At 32.3% G+C, this 19437-nt stretch overlaps 1 protein-coding gene and 1 long non-coding RNA gene across 3 annotated transcripts in view; one reads left to right on the top strand and one right to left on the bottom strand.

The window, feature by feature from the left end:
• The first annotated feature begins 2301 nt into the window (after nucleotides 1-2301).
• Nucleotides 2302-19437, top strand: part of ImpL2 (Ecdysone-inducible gene L2) — a 31441-nt gene continuing 14305 nt past the window's right edge. Inside the window, exon 1 of the mRNA XM_036364574.2 lies at nucleotides 2302-2688. Coding sequence (XP_036220467.1) covers nucleotides 2683-2688 — 6 coding nt within the window. The 5' untranslated portion in view covers nucleotides 2302-2682. The remainder of the gene's footprint in view (nucleotides 2689-19437) is intronic.
• On the bottom strand, nucleotides 14040-16149 carry LOC118681146 (uncharacterized). Of its 2 annotated transcripts, none has more exons than XR_004976832.2 (3): nucleotides 14581-16149; nucleotides 14331-14463; nucleotides 14040-14256 (listed from the first exon to the last, which is right to left on the bottom strand). It is a non-coding gene; the product is annotated as an uncharacterized lncRNA (long non-coding RNA). The 2 variants fall into 2 exon arrangements; XR_004976833.2 differs by having other exon boundaries at nucleotides 14331-14448; nucleotides 14581-16147.

Here is a 19437-nt window from a genome sequence, read left to right as displayed (position 1 = left end):
CATTACAAATGAGCTTAAGTATGGCAGTAACCCTGTAGAGAATTCTAATAAATCGTAATGAGAGCAAGTACATCAGGAACAAAGTGTTGTTAAATATTTATTTTATTGCTTATAAATAAGTATAGGCGCGGTGAACTAGAAAATGATTTTGATCTCAAAAATGAAGTCGATTACGAAAATTATGAAAACCACGAATTTAGTGCAGTTTATGAGTAAGTCTGAAGTATATAAGTTTTTACTCTAATGCCTATTATCTGTTCGTTAATATAAACAAATGTCCTTGAGAGAATTATAATAGAACCGCACAGTTTCTTTGAAGAGTTTATCCTAAATAATCTTAAACTCTGATAAATTGTCTCATTTGACACACTTTCGCTCACGAGATTAAAAATTATCTGTTTCCGCTGGACACAGCGATACAATTTACGTTGGAAGAATTTACCGCTTATCGATTACATAGAAATACACTGCTGACGGCGCCTTAGTGCATAAGAATACGTGACATTAAAATTATTTGTTCCTGTTTAAGATGCATTAAATATTTGCACTTACTGCTGCTTATTTGACAAGAGTATTTCCAATGAATTTGAATACATTTTCTTTGGAATCGTGTGCAACATACATAGGTATGTATGTTTCTCACGAGGTACGATATTATAGTTTTGAAAATAACCAAAAAAGTTCAAAAAGTTGAAAAGTGTTGTATACTGAAAATTAAAAGGGGTTACTTTAGTCAAAGATTTTGAAAAGTTTTATATTTTTTTGGCTTAAAGTACACTTTAAAGTTCTAAAACCAAGACTCAATCGGTGGAATTAAAAAAAAAATTGATTGTCTAATACGGTCTAGTGTCGAAACGTTTATTCAGTTAGCTTCAGCACGTAAAACTTGAAACAAGGGTTTTCTCGAACCGTCTCAAGTTAAGTGACGACGGTACTGGAAGACTATCACACATTTCCATTTGAAATTTCAACTGTAGCTTCATCGTAATATTGTTTTATTTATTTTTTTTATACCCTGCACAATACATATATTAACTTAGCCACGAAGTTCGTTACGCACAAAAGGAAACGTCGAAGATCTTAAAATATATATATAAATGAAATGACAAGCTGAGTCCATTTAGTCTGTCTGTATATATACGAACTAGTCTCTCAGTTTTTAAGATATCGATCTGTGGTTTTGTCGTCCGAATAAGGTATATCAAACTGATCGATCCAAATCAAGTCCTTATATGGAAATATTTTTTTCTTCTGGTTAAAGTGATTCCGAAGATAGGCCCATTAGCAGCCATTTTGTATCAAACTATTAATCCCCTTTGTTTTATACTTTTAAATCATATTTAATAAAGCTAAAAAGGGGGAAATTTGATTTCACTTTTCTTAGCCGCAGAATAAATGGTCAAAGTTAGGCTATTTTTGAGAGCTCTAGACTAGCTCTGCAAACATGTATTCATACTTCTTACGTTTTCGAAAGTCTGATCTCTGGTACTTCATAATAGAGTGGTGGTTTTTGATTGAAAATCTTTTTTTAAATTTCTTTAAAATATTAATTAGATTTCATTTTGGTATATGACAAGTATAATAATTGTAGAATACCGTATAGCAAATCGTAACTATGCATTTTCATATTATTTGAATATTTGGTAGGCGCAAAATTCCAAATGCTCATATCTCCGATCACGCCAACGATTCACACACATACGAATATTATCATATTTGCATATGCAAGTACATATGTATATACACTGCCAAAAATGAGAACGGAAAAGTCAAGCACACATACGCACACGCACTCATGATCTAACTGGCATGCAGTCAGACCACCCATGCACACATGTATTTTACCAGCGCGAATACCGACACAGTTAGCACTACACGCATACAGCGACACCCCAATGCCGGAACGACGTCGCCGTCAGCAAGAAAGTTTGCGTTGGCGGCAGGTAGTGATGAGCAAGCATCGTTGGCATCGTTGCCGTTGTCGTTGACAACAGCGCGGCGGCCATTCCAGCAAATCGGCCATAATTGAGCTCCCCTACAAACACACGAACGCACACACAGGCGAAGCGTTCCCTGCATTGCACCGATAGGAGCCGCAGCAGCAGCAGCAGCGGCACAATGGCTATGGCGATGGCAATGATGACAGCAGCGACGGAGGCTGCGCTGCTGCTGCGTCACACTCTGCGCTCCATGTTCAATGCTGAAAAAACAGTGGCGATATTGAGGGATACTTGTTGATTCCGATATAAAAGCCTGAAATGCCGGAGCACAATTCACAATTCATTTTAAGAATTTCACCGCAAAGGATGTGCTAAATCAGTGGGCAAAAACATAAAACAACAAAATAACTGTTAATTTAAAAAAAATATATATATTTCAGTTTTGCAAAAAGCAAAGTGCGAAAGCTTTGGTTCGCCGACATTTGTGGGAAGTGTGAAGTGCGAATTTCGTGCGAACGTACAATTATTATTACTTTGAAAAATATACAAACTGTTGTTGTGTTTATACAAAAGAACACATAACTATAAACAATCGTAAAAGTCAGGCCATAAAGCGTTTTCTCACAAAAGTAAACATCAACCGCAGATACCGGACAATTGCAGATTTCGCTAAGGATTCGCTTGACAAATTTGGAGCATTAAATTATTCAACAGCAACAAACAAATAGCGAAAGCATATAAAATGCAGGTATGTTTCTACACTTAAGAGTTGTTTGTGTAACTTTGATTTTGCAAAAACAGAATTCCCGCAATACGATTTATTCAAGTTGTTTACATTTTTTCGGCTTTCAAAAAGGTATAAGAAATAAAAGCTAACCCATGCTCAAAGCATAAAGTGTATCAGTGGAATGTATATTTATATATGCATATACATACATATACACATATAAAAATTACTTTCAAGAAAAATATTCTTCGTTTTATTGCTTTTTTTTTACTTTTCTGTCTTAAAAGTTAACGTTCACAGTTTAAATATTCTATTATCAAGCAAATGGAGGTAAACTAATACTGAAATTTGTTTAATTTAACAACAAAAATGCATTAAATTTTAGGGTTGCGAGTTTTCTAATTAAGAAATTCCAAAATTTTATTTTAAAAATATATCAAATATTATTTTTTTATTTAAAATTTGGAGTAATAAATAAAAAAATATTTTTCAAATCAAAAGCTGAAATAAAAAGCGATAAGAAAAAGAAAGAGGTGCATATTTCTGAAACAATATTAATTCAACTTTATCGATCATTTTATAAAATGCGCTTCTCTTTCACAAAAATAACCAAATTGCTAAACAACGAAGTACGCAAACGTAAGCAATAATTAAAAATTCAAAATATACATTTTTTTTAAATAATTACTTATAAACTTGGAATAAAAAAGTTGCAAAAAGCGCATCAACATTATATTTTAAATTCTTCAAACCAGTCTTTTTAAAATATATTAATTAATTATAAATTACAATTTCGGGATTACAAAATAAAATATAAAATATTTAAATATTACTTTAGTATTTGCAGTTCTGATTTTAAGCAAAAATAATTTGAAAGTATTGCCGAAATAAATTTTAATATTTTATAATTTTTATTACATCCGCTCAACTAATTAAAAGTTTTCCTACAAAAAAATTAAATAAATAAATTATGAATATATTTTTAAAAGAAATTACTTTCAAAATAAAACAAAAAAAATCTTGTTAATATATAACAGAAAATAAAATTAAAGTAGCATAAATAACTGTTTAATCTTCAAAATATGTTTAAAAATTAAAAAATAAAAATGTATCTTTTCTCCTTAATATTAGATAAAATCCTCTTATTCCTTAATATTAGATAAAATGAAATAACATATATTTTTCCATTATTATTATAGTTTTCTTAGTTTAAAACACAAATTTTCAAAACAATTCATTCCTTTGTAATGAATGTTTCTCTTGGGTTGACAGTTTTTTTTCGATAACAAGATCAAATTCTTAAAAATATATTTTATTTTAATTTTTTATAATACTAATTTATCTCCAAGTCGAGGCACAAATTAATAATGAATCGAATCTAAAATTAAAAATAAAAATTTGATCAACTAGTTTACCGGCGGGTAATCGCAGAAACAAAACACTTGCATATACTTTTCTCTAAAGAATATAATTTTTTTCAAGAAATGAATCTTTTCTCATTTCTCTTTCTTTTTATCTTATTTCTAAAAATTATATATATGTTTCCTTAACTTTAATTAAACAATTGTAATTGTATTTACCCTAGTAACGTTTTTAACATCAACAACAGTTATTCGCGTTTTTTATTGTTTGGCTTCTTAATTTACTAGCATCACCAGTCAGCTTTGAAGCCCTAAAAGTATGCTTCAATTCCGGACTAGTAGCTGTTATTGCTGCTGCAAATTGAATGTTGTGAAAGAGCATGTTAAAATTCCTTCACAGCTACCCAGCATTAAAGTAATTTGATATAAATGAATTCCATATTTCATTTAGATAGATGATGCAATGCAATCGAATTTTTGAAAAAGATAAACTATTGAAATTATAATTTGAAACATTAAAGGTGCTCTAGGTAATTTTTATCCTGTAAAATGAAATTAATCTAACAATTCTAGTTATTGAATATTATCTTATAATCCAAATTATCTTTTAGACAAGTTCAAGTACATTCCAATATCTTAATTACTCAACTAAAAACAAATTGGTTGGAGTTTAACTTTTAAAAGATTATAAGTAGATAGATTAATTTCGAGGTATGCACCGCGACTTATGGTCTATTGTGCCCTAAAAAGAGGGTGTGAAAAAAAATAAATAAATATAACCACATTGTCGAATATGTTTTGGTATAATTAATTAAAGAATTACTTGAAGTATATCTTGCGCATTTTTTAAAATTAATTGTATATGAAAGTTTTATGTTTTAGTTTCCCGATTCAAATAATGTCCATAGACCAATTTTAGACTTTTCAATAATAATTTTTAGTTCTCCTACGAATTACATATGTAGACGCACAGATTCTAAATCAAATTATCAGTGTATGTGAGAACAAAAAGGACATTATATTCTTACACATATCAATTCATTCTTAACTCATTAAAAAAAAAACTTGTGTAGTGGCGAATCGAACAAACTACTTTCATAAATTAAATACAGTCAAAGAGAGGCATACGCCGTACTAGATTCGCTAAACCTTAGATTTGAACCAATAACATGCAAAATCTAAATGAAGCAGTATTATTATACTATATTAATCAGATATGTATACACATACTCCCGTGTACTCCATTCAACTTTTGTTGTTGCTTTCAGATATATACGTATGCTAATAGACCACATATAGGTTTTTTCATCAGACATTTCGCTATATTTATTATTATTTTTTTGTATTTAGTTAATCAGTTCATATTTGTTTATTAACTAAAAATAAGCCGTTATCTGGCGATTGGCTGCGTGCTCATGATCGCACTTTTACACATCCACACGTATATAGATATGTGTGACGACACATTCGCCAACTAATTGACGCACGAGATTATGTTACATGTAGACACGAAATATGGCTATTGAAATATTAACAAATATTATTGTTATTAGTTTACATTAACTAATTCGTATAGTGTGAATAATATGGCTTCTGAATTACCCAAACGAAATTGTTCACTTGAAATCTAGCTAATTGACATCAGCTATCGGCCAAAGTGCCATGCTGCATTCAATAATACAATGTATGCATTTACTTAATTGGAAGGAAAAATTCTACGAGCTATCATTATTATTGGTGGCCAACTATTGACTACGTGCGTCTTCGATCGTCACACGGTCGCTGCTTCATTGTGATCGACTTAAATGAGCAAGTGCGCCGGCGTTGTACCGGCGAATGTGCAACGGGACACGCAAGCCAAAATCAAAGTTTAGCTACAGTGCTACAAAAATTCTCACATATACAAGTGTTTGTATGTGTGCAGTATGTAAAGCTAAAAAAAAACAGTTTAGATTGGTTAGCAACAGCGCGCTCATTGCAACCAAAAGACAATTATTTATAAAAATATGTGGACGTGTTGGGCGCCATTAATGCATCTCAACGAACACACACATAAGCACATATCTACGCACATTTATATGTAAATTGATGCAAGTATATTTGCTTGCAAGGCTTTGTTTCCAATCAAACTGCTGAAATGGAATTCCTTGTCATTGGCAAATTGCAATTTCAGATGTGCAAAAGCGCACGCAAGCCACTGTGAACACATACATACATATGTAAATATGTTCATATTGTATATATGTATGCATGTATATGCATTCATAACTGCCAAATCGCAAATGGCAAATGTGAGTCAACGCGTTTCGAGTAACAAAAAATTAGTAAATATATGCTGATATTAAAAAAAAAAAATAGATTAACAAAAGTTTTGTTGCATAATAATGGCATAGCTTCGAAATTAAAGCTACATTTTTAAAATTAATAAAAGGTATTGTTTAAAGTATATTTTGAAAACTTTAAAATTTCGCCATATTCACGTAAAATAAGAGTAACTCCATATATAAAATCACTTTTTTATACTGCTTTTTCAAGCACTAATCCACCTCTTACTCATATAAAAACTTGCTTCATTCATCGCATGCCAAATTTCAGAGCACTCAATCTGAAAAACTCATAATAAATTGCTTTACATCTGAGACTTTTCTTAATTATTGGATATCCTCTTATAAGATAGTTAAATTGTATTATTATAAATTAAAGGCGACCTTTAAAACCCATCGAATTTCAATATGAAACTTTTGTGTCCGAACAACATTCGTTGATTTAAGATTGTCTGCTAAGAGTCGACGTTAATAATATTAAAACAAATGCCAAACATATTTTAATCTATTCACCTTATGACAATTTCAACTGGGAGTGAGATGAATTAAATCGCATTTCTTGCCTTCAGACTTTATTAAACACTTATTTGAGCCGCGATTTTAGTAGATAATGGCGACTACTGTGACAATTCTCGGATTCCCCATTTTCAAAAGGGTCCATGAGTGATGGTGATATTTGAAACAAAATCAAAAACACAATCTCAATGTATAATATATAAGGCTTGCTGGTAAAATTGAAATTAATCAAGTTGCCACAATATTGCGAACTTGTTAAAAAATGTTACTGAAAAAATTAGCAGTAAAATGATTATTAAACAATAAAAAACATTAACCTCGGCTACACCGAAGCTACCATATAATATCCTTTACAGATGCAATTCTTATAACATAAAAATGTATAAATAGTTCTTTTTCTTGATTTGATTGATAATTTTGACTGGCAGCTATATGCTATAGCGATCTTATCTGCTTTGGACCATAATCCATGCAAAATTTCGTAAAGATATCTGTTCAAATAAAAAAGTTTTCCATACAAGAACTTGACTGTGATTAGTCAGTTTGTGTGCAGCTATATGCTGTAATGATCTGATATTGGCAATTCCGACATATGATCAGCTTCTTGGGGAGAAAAGGTCATATGCAAAATTTCATACCGATATCTCAAAAATTGGGGGACTAGCTCGCATATATACCGAAAGACTGACAAGTGGATATGGCTAAATCGGCTCAACTAGTCACGCTGGTCATATACATGATGGAGGCTCCGACGTTTCCTCCTGTGTAATACAAAACTCTGGGCAAACTGCTTAGTTCTGAAAAAAACGCCTTTTAAGTTTAACTTGCTGAAGCTAACTGACGCTCCATCCTCGACACTATCTCGCTTAGACGGGACACCTTTTTTTTTGGCGTCCTTTCAATTAAATATTATTTTTAGGTCTATAAAGTGTACTTTACGCCAACTTTTTTCAATTTTTGAAAAAAACTGGCCTAACCTTTTAAGAAGAATGAGCATATTAAACTTATGAAATATATAAATGATAATTATTAAGTATCACCTAAAAATTAACCGTTTCACCTTCTGCTTGTAGAGCACTGTACTTGTGAGATTTAAAGAAACCATAAATGTACATTGGTACTTTAGTGCATGCAAACATAAAAAATATCACGTGGTCTCAACACTTTTTGATACATGTGTACATACACATACTTAATTACAAATAAACACATTTTCAATAAGCATAAACATTTACATACATACTACAAATGTATGTTATCGAAGTCGATGCGCAAATGTCACGCAACAATTAGCGCTCCTACCGTCTCACGCATGCACATAATCACAAACATACATACACACGCATACACATGTGGAATTGTGCTACTACAATCAACCATAAAGAGGGCGCGGCGTTATCAATATCGTCAACTGCTGCAGCGTTGGCAGTCGCAACAGCAACAACAGCAGCGGCAGCGATGACGAGGTCACATTCATAAATACGGTGAGACGAGCCCCCAAAATCAATTCATTCGTTGATTGAGCAACGCAGCGCTTCGTACGCATACAAACAGAGGCAAAGGCAAACGTACGCACTCACACACACACACACAGCTCGTACAGCATACCAACGTTCGTCGCAGTATTTGAATGGCTCACGACGTTTCGTATAAATATTTGTGCACACCTTCGTGCCTACATACCTACATATGTAGGATGTGAATGTGTGTATACTCGAGTAGCGTTGCCTATAGAGCATATAATCGTACTTCCCAGCAGCTCTGCTCTAGCTTCGTCAACGTTAACGATTGTGTTTTTATCGAAAGCTTGACTCTACTGACTGACGTATAATGTTGCCTTGCTATGCACATTTACATGAATGTGTGTGTGCATGTGTGCGCGTGCATTTTTGTGAGCATGACGCTGTTCGTCGCTGCTGTCGTTGGCCAATTAATATTATGATGATGCAAATTGAGTAATTATGTATTTGTGTGTGTGGCTGTACGTCTTTTTCGTAGAAGTTCCCACATACATACATCTGTATGTATTTAATTTATTTGTTTTTATCTATGAGCAACAAGCCCCCTTTTTGCCAATTAAATTGTTTTTCAAATATACTACAATAACAACGTCACGATTTTTGTTTTGCACTCTTCGCTGCACAGTGAACACTTCGGTAGAATTCCATGGAATGAAGTAAAGAATAAAATATAAACTCCGTTATATTTAAGTTAAAGGTTAGAATCTAAGTTCTACGAAATAAAAATAGTATTCACTGTATTTAGACACCCCGTAAATGTTATTTTACTCTGCTAAAAAGCATTTTCTACTCTTCGGTTTTATTGAAATTTTAAAAGGTTTAATTTTAGGATTTCAGTTTTCACCATTTTCAAGTAAACGGTGTGTGACTTCGATATTAAAAAGGTATTGCGCCTAAATGTAGGCAAATATTAATTTTTATTGTTATAGTGTGGCAGCCCATCAATAAATTGATTTTTAAGGTATATTGATATACATATATTTTAGGGATACACAGTAAACGTTTTGACGGAAAAAAATGTATCTTTCTGGAGTTACTCGCGATCTCCGATAAAAACAAAAACATAAAATTTTAAATTGACAAAATGTCCGCGTTCAGAAAGATTATATTTTACCCAAAACTTTGGTCGTTTGGCCTGTAACTCAAAAACTATAGTAGATATCTACGAATGATTTTAATATGTTATTTATTTGATATAGACTATCGAATATATTTTTTTAATATCACACTAGATGTGCCCTTTCATAATTAGTAATAAAAATTTGGGGAAAGAGAAACCCCTTAAAAAATTGAATATTTGAATAAGAAATTGAAAAGTAAATATTTCTAATTTTCGCACTCATTTATCTACATATGTATGTGTTCATCTTATATCCGCTCTCCATCAGTAAAAGCATAGTTTGCGAACACTGTCTGCCTTTCTTATTAACCTTCTACTACCATTGACCTCGATCGCGTGCGGTTAAATTCCTTAGTGACGATACGGTACGATGTACACATATCTGTTCACAAATATACACATATACTCACATACATACATCCATATGTACTCATGCATATAATCATATCAATTTCTATTGCCTCTGCGCATGAGTCATCGCCAGTTCAAACGGTAATTTTGTAGCTGCTTTTATATATATGTATGTATATAACTCTTATTATACCTGTAGAAACGTTACCTAAGCACCTACGTAAGACATGTGCTGGTTTTCATGCGCTCCGAACCATTTGAAATCCGAGTGACTGCACACAACATTGGATTTGCTCTGTTTGCCACTTAGGTAACTGATTGCTCTTTCTCGAAACTAACCCATACACATGCATACATACCATTCATACATATTTGTGTTTGAGTGGATAGAGTAGGTTGACGCTTAAAAATGCACACCATGTTTCACACGATTGCGTTAACACACCAAATCACTAATAGTCTTGCACCTATGTGTACCTATGTATGTGTGTGTTTACCAATGCATACATAAAAGATACATATGTTTGTTTGTATGCAAACGACTTTGATTTCGGCTTCGACTTAGCTCGAATTGACTTGACGCGACTGGAACGCATTGTCACCTTCATTCAGTTCATTCGTTCAGTGTTTGCTCTACATGGTTTTCATGTATGTATGTAAGTGTAAATATGTTAGCATGCGGCGTATAACTATACAAATGACTTGTATGACTGTGGGTAATTCACACTCATTACTTGGGGTCAGGTTACAAGAGTGTCGGCGGCTCTTGTTTGCTCTTCATTTTTAATATTTTTATGAACACATATACATACATACATACATACATATATGCATGTCAGAAAGCAGTTGGTGTCTTTACTTAAATGAACTGCATGTTTCAAGAGCGCTTATGATATGGTATATATGTACATATGTATGTATATACAATATGTTTAAGAGTTTTTTTCTTCTCTGTCGAATTGGCTGATGTAATACAGTGTCGAAATTATAGCAGACGTCACAGACCCCCAACTACTCACCGTTGAGCGGTTATCCACGCGTCTACCCTCATAGTTCACATAGCGTCTTCAAATGCGTTAGGTTAAAGAGCTCTCGTATGTGAGCACAAACAATGGCATGTCGGCGACAAATCATACGGAAATGTGTATAGACCACAAACCGTACATGAGTACAAACAAAAATAGGCGGCTAAATTGCATTGTTGAACGCAAAAAAGTTGTATTTACGATTAGGTTGAAAATGAAAGTCATTGTGTCATTGCACGCTATGAGATTTTCCCTATGCAACCAATGTTTTACACATAAGCATTTGTGCTGCTGCCATTAGAGCATTGTCACGTGAGTGGTTTGCAATGCCATTGAGTAAATAGTAAAAGTACTTGTTGGTAATAGTGCGCGTGTTTGTGAGGCATGGGCAGAAAGTGGAAAAATCCCTTAAAATTCTTAATATGTTTTAAATGATTCAGAAAATGCTGATGTAATTTCCAAGTAAATGAAAATAAGCAAGTGTGTTGAGAGTCTGGAGTACTATGAATAAGCTATACAAATACAGTTTGCTCTTAATGAATGTTCATGAGTATAATGGAAAAATATTCCCTCTAGTTTGATAAATGCTTAGTTGTCTTAGTTATTGGAAATAAACCAACTGAATGCCCTTCATGTTAGCAAGTATTGGATCAGATAAAGAATAATTGAAATGTTTGTCGTATTTTAATACAATTATAAATTGTATAAGAAATAACTTACTGTAATATTTAAATGGCGCACAAGTAGCGCGACAAGCTATAAAGGCTATTTGGAATTAAAAACTCTGTATCAGTTGTTTTGAAATTTTAATAAAATATTTTTACACATTTCAAAAATGTACAGTCAAATTTTTTTTGAATAAAAAAAATATAATATTTTTCGAGTACAGCGATTCCGACAGTCTCCGTGCATGAAATATAAAAAATTCCGACTAGAAAACATTGTCTGTGCAGTACTTAATCAATAAAAATTGACTAAATGGCGACGTTTTTGAAAAAAGTTAAGTTTTAACCAAAAAAATAGAATTTTGATCAGATCAAGTAACTGGTAGGTCATTGTATGGTGAACTATGTATAAACAGAACATGCAGAAAAAAATTTCTAGTGATTGTTTGTCTCCGAGTAATGACTCAAGCAAATTGTAAAAATTTAAAATGATTGTCTAAATTACTATTGGTGGCTACACTTTGAAAGGCTGTAACTCAAAAAATATTAGACATTTTCTTTTAAGTAAATTTTAGTGTGTTATTTTGGACAAAAATACTGTCGATATGTGTATGCAAAAATAAATTATTTTTCGAAATTTCACACTTAGTGTACGCCTTAAAATGTTTTTGTATTTTCTTACAATTTTTTATAAAAATTTTGTGTTTTTTTTAATTATTTAAATGATTATTAAGAGGCCAAATACCAAATTTTATAGTGACATACTTGTATGTAGGTTCTCTCTCGCATTTTTATGTTAGTTTTAGCAGATGATGTTAGCATATACTGTTGAATACGCTGTTGCTGTTGGTAAAAAAACTTGTGGTATAATAAAGTTTATTTTTGCTATATGTGATAAATCTATAAAAAATATACATTTTGAATAAAAAAGCTAATTTATTATAACGGAAATGTTTTTAGCGCGCAATGTATCGTCACCTTAAATACAAAATAAAGCAACAACACTTTTCAAAAGTTTGCAGGAGACGGAAAAATAATGTAAAAAAAATTCAGTTTTTTTGAAATCTAGTTATATCTGGTAATAGATGCTTAAAGTTTCATATATATATTTATTTTATATGATATCGTGAATCGTAATCAACAACAAAAAACGCAATTTGGAATTTTTCGATGATATGTTCTTTTGCAATTTAGGTGACGACATGTAACTTAAAATTTGCGTTAGACACAATATTACTTCAATAATCAAGCAAGCATAGAGAACTATTTCATCATAAATTATATTTTTCACTTGAACAGGCACTCATAAGTATATATGTATGCATATATCACTTTAATGCCAACTCATCGAAATTCTTTAAATTTGCATTTAATCAGCTAATTGGTAGTCTATTAAAAAATTACAATGAATTTTGTTCGTGTGTACTTTAAAATTATTATTTTTAAGTCCAAACGTGTTTCTAATTGTATTATGTATATTATATCAAAATAACCAATTAGATATCTATACTATTTATTAGACCTCACTGTCACATGATATATACATGTACATGTATGCCGATTTCAATAACCCTTCCTATGAAGACATACGTGAAATATAACACGTATATATGTAAATTAAAACATTTCTTGGAATCGTTCACGGAAATACATTAATCTATATATACATGTATACCCCTATATGCCCATTGATGTCACATACATATGTAAGTCTAAGAGTGTGTGTGTTATCAGCTAGCAGAAAGTTTTTAAAATTCACACCAAATAGTATGCCAAGGGTATCTATTAGTTTGTGAGACGTGAATCATCGTATTGATATACATACTTGTATGTATATATGAATCAGCACATTTTAAGATAGACCAGAGTTTGAAAAAAACTATATTTGGTGTTATAAAGGCTAATAACATATTTTTTAGATAATTACTGGCCATCTAAATAATTTTATATAAATTTCAATAAAATAATAATCGAAAAAATATTTACAAATTTAATTATTTACAAATACAATAACAAACATGTCAAACCTTTTCCTATTCAAAATATCATGAATTTATATGAGGTTGTGTTTTTAGTGAGCGTGCTTTCTCTTAAGATAATATATTTTTATATTTTTTAAGCAGCTGATTTTGACATTATGTTGTTAATTGTGCTTGCTTAACTTTTAAAGTTGTTGTATTCTATGACTGGCGTTGTTAAAAAATTTTATACCAAAGAAAGTTGAAATATATTATATTCGAAAACTGATTTCATAAGTCAAATATATTTTTTTTTATTTACATTTTGTTTATAATTAAAAAAAACTACATACAAATAAATGCTTATCTCTCTAAATTAAATTCAACACTTTTTGTAATTTGAATTTTGCATAACATTCTATGATACTAAATATTAAAAATGAAGTGCATATATCAAATATTTCGTTAGTTTAATTAGTTTAATATATTTTATTTAAATAATTAGCAAAAAATAATATTACGCACAAAAAAATTTTTTTTATATGTTTTTAATTTTTTTTTTTAGTAAATAACAAAATTGTTTTCTCTTAAAATTAAAATTTGTTTGTCATTTTGATAAAAGTAAGTGCCAACATTTCTTTTATTCGAAAGGTTTCTTGCTTAAGTCTTCTGATTTTCCTTTCCTTTAGTGTCCACTCCTGAGCCAAAAACTTGAAAATAATTAATGAGAAGCCATAAATGTCCTATAACTGTACAAAAAATAAAAATAGACTATTGCTGATTTGAGCTCCGAAAATTTCATTACATATAAATACATACTTACTGGAATTATGTTACGAGCATAATTTATATGAAAATGTTCCATTTAAAAATTCTGAATTCTGCTGTACTTCATTCATCTTTCAACTTTATTTCGCAGAATTTGCCGCAACACGAATGTTCTTAGAAAGAAATTACTACATTATAAGCATATTCGTGTGGATTCATAGGAAAGAAATTAGATTATATAAGTGTTTGTGTGTATTTGTCAATGAAATTAATTGCTTTCGAATGTTTAGTAGCCAATACCATACCTTCAAGCAGACAAGTGTATGTATCTGTGTGTGTGTATGTGTAAGTATACAAGTAGATAAGCAATTTACTGATGCCAGCTTAAGGCCGTTAAAACGCTTGAGCCGATCTAAGCTAATCCAAATCTATACATGACAAATGACTCCAAATCGACTGCCGACGGTCAGCCGCAGCGGCCAGGATGACGTGAAGAAATGCATGTCGGCATGCAGGCACACAAGAGCCGCCGGTGAACGGATCGCCAATGAGGCTAACTGCATCAACGTGCTGTTGCCAAAAGCCTACACACACATGCATATATACATACATACGTCCATATGTACTATATGAGTCGTTATATTCACATTTCATGCGGCCGCTAGCTGGCGGTGCAGTGGGCTATCTCCAGGTGGCCACGATGGCGGCAATTTGTGCGCATAGCAACAAGCAACGAGCCGCCGGCAAACGGCAGAACAAATGCACTCACATACATAAGTTTGTATGTATGTCGGTGCCTATGTCTGTATGCAAGTATGTGCATATGTACAAGTATATGAGAGTGTGTGCATGCCGCCGGTGACTTCGTCGAAACCTGTTAACACACCAGCAGCTCCGGGGCTTCCATTCACACTTTTTTTGTATCTTTCCTCATTTTTTGCTTTGGAAAATTATTCGAATGCAACGAATTGAATTGACCAAGTCGTACGTGTATGTGTGTGCTGCACTACACAAGATTGCGAGCCGGTTGCAGCGCATACCTTCGCCTCTGGCAGCACTCGCCAACTATTTATTAATGAATTGCTTCTTCTTCTTCTTGGAGCGAGTTATTTTTTTTTTGTAGCGCTTAACATTTAATTCATTTCATTTGAAACTATTCAGCTTGTTTTTATTGGTGTTGTTGTTCATGCTTAGGGGACTTTTGTAATGAAATCCTGTGTGCACACACACACACCCGCACTCATCTGTGTCACATACTTATCATCGATTAACTAAAGGCAACCGATCAGACGGTTAAATTCTCAGAAGCAAATATTGCATCTTGTGAGGGCTTTTCCGGCATTGATGCATAGAACTTCCAAGAAAGCGACCAGTCAGTTAACGGAAAACGAACTGGTCGTATGTATTGTACATATATGTATGATCAGACATCAATATGTATGTGTGTGTATGTGCTCCTAGCTCCTAGGCCAACACATTCCAGTTTTAACAATTGCTTTTGATCCGCTGAGGTCAAGCTGTTTGATTGGCCAACGCTGCTGGTTGTACGCCTATGTGCGGCGTATGGCACTTCAAACGATATTCCATGGAAATTTTTCGAATCGAATTTGCCGTTAACGTGCGCTAACCCACGTGTTGATCCTACTACTTTTCAATTTGTGGCATAGCAACAATTTTCTTCTTTCACTTTTTGTGGCTTTCATTTTTCAAGCAAATTAGACTTGTTGGCCCAATGACTGCCCTTAAAGGTATTGCGACGGCCTGCTATGCACATAGATTACTATTCATGGTATGCTGTGCATGCGATCACTTTTGGGAATGTAGTTATCAAAATTTGTATTGCCAGTCATGTCGAACGTTTGCCCATAATTCTGCATGTGTGTCATGTCGCTTACAGCAGCCTTAAGTGCATAACATAGGCATGAGTCATGCAACCGGAATGCAAATTAGAGAGCGCTTGCATGTGCTTACTTAGATGTGTATAAATATGTATGTATGTATATATGTCAATGAACACTTGTCAAACAATGGCATGATTATTGAAATTGTAGGAGTATTGCTTTTGATTGGCTATCTAATGTCGAAAAGTGTATATAATGTACTTATATATGTATATATTCGGTGGTTGTCTGAGCCAGCTTCTTTATACCCTGAACAGGGTATATAAAGTATGCCACGAAGTTTGTAACAGCCAGAAGGAAACGTCGGAGATCCAGTAAAAATATTTATGCACTTGTATATAAATGATCAGCGTGATGAGCTGAGTCGTTTTAGCCATGTCCCTCTGTCTGTCCGTTTGTATATAGGCGATACCTCTCAATTTTTGAGATATCGATCTAAAATCTTGCGCACGTCCTTTTCTCCAGATGAAGCTGCTCTTTTGTCGGAACGGCTGAACGATCAAAATTAAGTTCTTTCAAGTAAAACTTTTTTATTTGACGAGGTTTCTTCGCGGAATTTGGATTGGATCATTATCAAGTTTCTGTATGGAAATTTTTTATGTGACTTTTCGGCTAAAATCAAGAGCAAATATTTTACGTACTTATATTATTTAGACGTACAATTCCATTACATACCCTTTATAATACATTTACAAAAAAATCGCGCAGTAAATATTATTATTTAAAGACATTTCGATTTAAGCGCCAACTGTCTGATATATTTTAGTGCGATAATTCCAGAAAATCACCTGCTTTGAATTCGATTTTACCTAATAAGTCTAACAGGTTTTGGAGCTACCGATTTTTTTTAATCGATAAATAGAAAAAAAATTCCATTTTATAAGTAGATGCATAAATATGGAAACTGAAACCCAAGTATATGTATATATATTTAGTCATAAGACTATTTTAACATATACGGCAAAGTGTCACACAGATATGTATCTCTTAACTGGTAGTATATAAGTATATATACATATGTTTTTTTATTGAAAATTAAATCTATATACATAGAGACTTTCGAAAATGTTGGAGAAAATTATTAATTTGTGCCAATAAGGCGACATCATTGGCTAGACTATCGTCATAGGGCCTTGACAATTCCATTGTTAGAGATGGCTTAGTCGATTGCAAAAGTTTGTGCTGATGTCTACTTAAACCATACCTACTATACATACATAAGTCGTTTCAATACACATTACAACTGATCCCAAAGTGGACCAGTTCTTTACTGCCTACTTTATGACTCAATATTAACTAGTTGCAAAGGGTTATACTACAAGTATAAGGTAGCACATGTCATAATGAATATCGGAATGCGGCTTCTAAAAAATAAAATGTCAGCATACTTATCGGAACAAATATTATTAAAATGAACACATACATATATACAAATACTTTTCAATTCCCAAATTCCAAGTCTTGGGGACTGCTGAAACTCATATCAATCTTATTATAAGAATTGTGCGGCTATTATCCCAGCCTTCAAAAGAACAACTTCCATTCTAGTCTATCCTCAGACAGATTTACTACCGGGTTGCATAGGAAATCTTGAAATCACCGCATTCGGTGTGTGGAGGACACCTTGAGTTCGTTAAACGCACATAACACAATTTAGAGCTAAATCGATGAATGTTTGCGCTCGCATTAATATGCTGATAAATGAGTTTATTCTGCAGAATTACGGACTATCTGTTTAAGAAATACATAAATATTAAAAATATATTAAATACATTTTATAATTAGAATTTCGCTCATTTTTTAAATTATTTTCTTTGTCGAAAAGAAATGTGGCTGTGGCAACTGACATTGGGGGGATCGTCGATTCGTCATTGTCAGCGCTGGTGGCTGAAAATCTGCTAATAAGACTCGTTTGCATATTTCACTCTCCTTCTTTTTGTGTGTTTGTGTTTGTGCTTGGGTATTTTATATAAATGGATTATTTTAAGTAGCGCGATGTCATGCACGTTTGTGATTTTGTGCCAAATCGGTGAGAAGACCGGTTGACGTTTGCAATCTTCTTGGGAATCCAAAAGAAATGCTAATATAAAATAGTGAAAATGTGAACGAATAAATTAAGAGTAGAATGACCCTGAGTTTATTGTGAAATTACAATTTTATTACAAATTTGTATATGTTATATATACATGCATATACATATGTACATATATATAAAGAATTTCATGTAAAGAATTATAGACATTTCATAACAATATTTAATTTTTGCTAAAATTTTTATTAAGTAACCATAAGTTTTCGAATATTGTATTATACTAGGTGAAATACTTGACTTTCGTAAGCTCAAAAATATATACCCTGGAAGCATTACAGTTGACAAATCTTGAGCTTGCCGCAGCTCATTGGGTTTAGTATTGAATTTTTCGTTTATTTTTGCAACTGAGTGGGAAAAAAATATTTTCACTTCCTCGTATATAAATAAGGTGTTGAAAGCTGTAACTTATATAATAATACTTGTAATATTTAACAGCTGATCTGAAATTAGTTCAACAATGCATAATTATCTCGAATTTGGAAATTTCGCAAAATATTTCTGGACCAGCATTGAATTATGAATGAAACTATCCGTTCATATCGAAAATGATTATTACTTTTACCTATAAGGTGAAGAATGTTTTCTAGAAAACGCTTGAATTGAAGTTCATAACCACTTGAATACTTCAAAAAACAAATTTTTTTATATACTCTCATATATCGAATGTACATATATGTATTTGAAAATATTTTCCGAAAATGTAAAGTTGGTCCGGCCAATAGTTTTGGAGATATGCAGGTATTTTAAGTAGGTCGTCGAGCTTTCGAATCGACAGCCAAAACTTTAAATTCGTTTTTCTCGAAACGCTGTTTTCAGAATAGTTGAGAAACATTTTTTCGAAATGGCTGGACCAATCAACTTGAAATTTTCACAGCAGCTGCAGTGTTATTATATGTCACGTGAACCTTTTTTCTTTCATATCATTGAACATATTTATTTCGAACCCCAGATTAATTATAAATCAAGTTCAATGCTAATTGTAATTTTTCACCCAAAAATTGAGCAAATTGTAAGATAAAACTGGCAATAGGTATATAAATTCATAACTTAAATAACGCAAAAATTTAACTCTAAAAGTCTTAATGGAATAACGAAGTAAATTATCTTAGAACCGCCGCCTAATTGCTTACTCTTGCATATTAATTGCTGATATTTGTAACATTTAACAG

Source organism: Bactrocera oleae, chromosome 6, assembly GCF_042242935.1.
Source record: "Bactrocera oleae isolate idBacOlea1 chromosome 6, idBacOlea1, whole genome shotgun sequence".
Lineage (NCBI taxonomy): Eukaryota > Metazoa > Arthropoda > Insecta > Diptera > Tephritidae > Bactrocera > Bactrocera oleae.
Note: the sequence above shows the minus strand (reverse complement) of the source record. Positions and strands in the feature narration are given on the sequence as shown.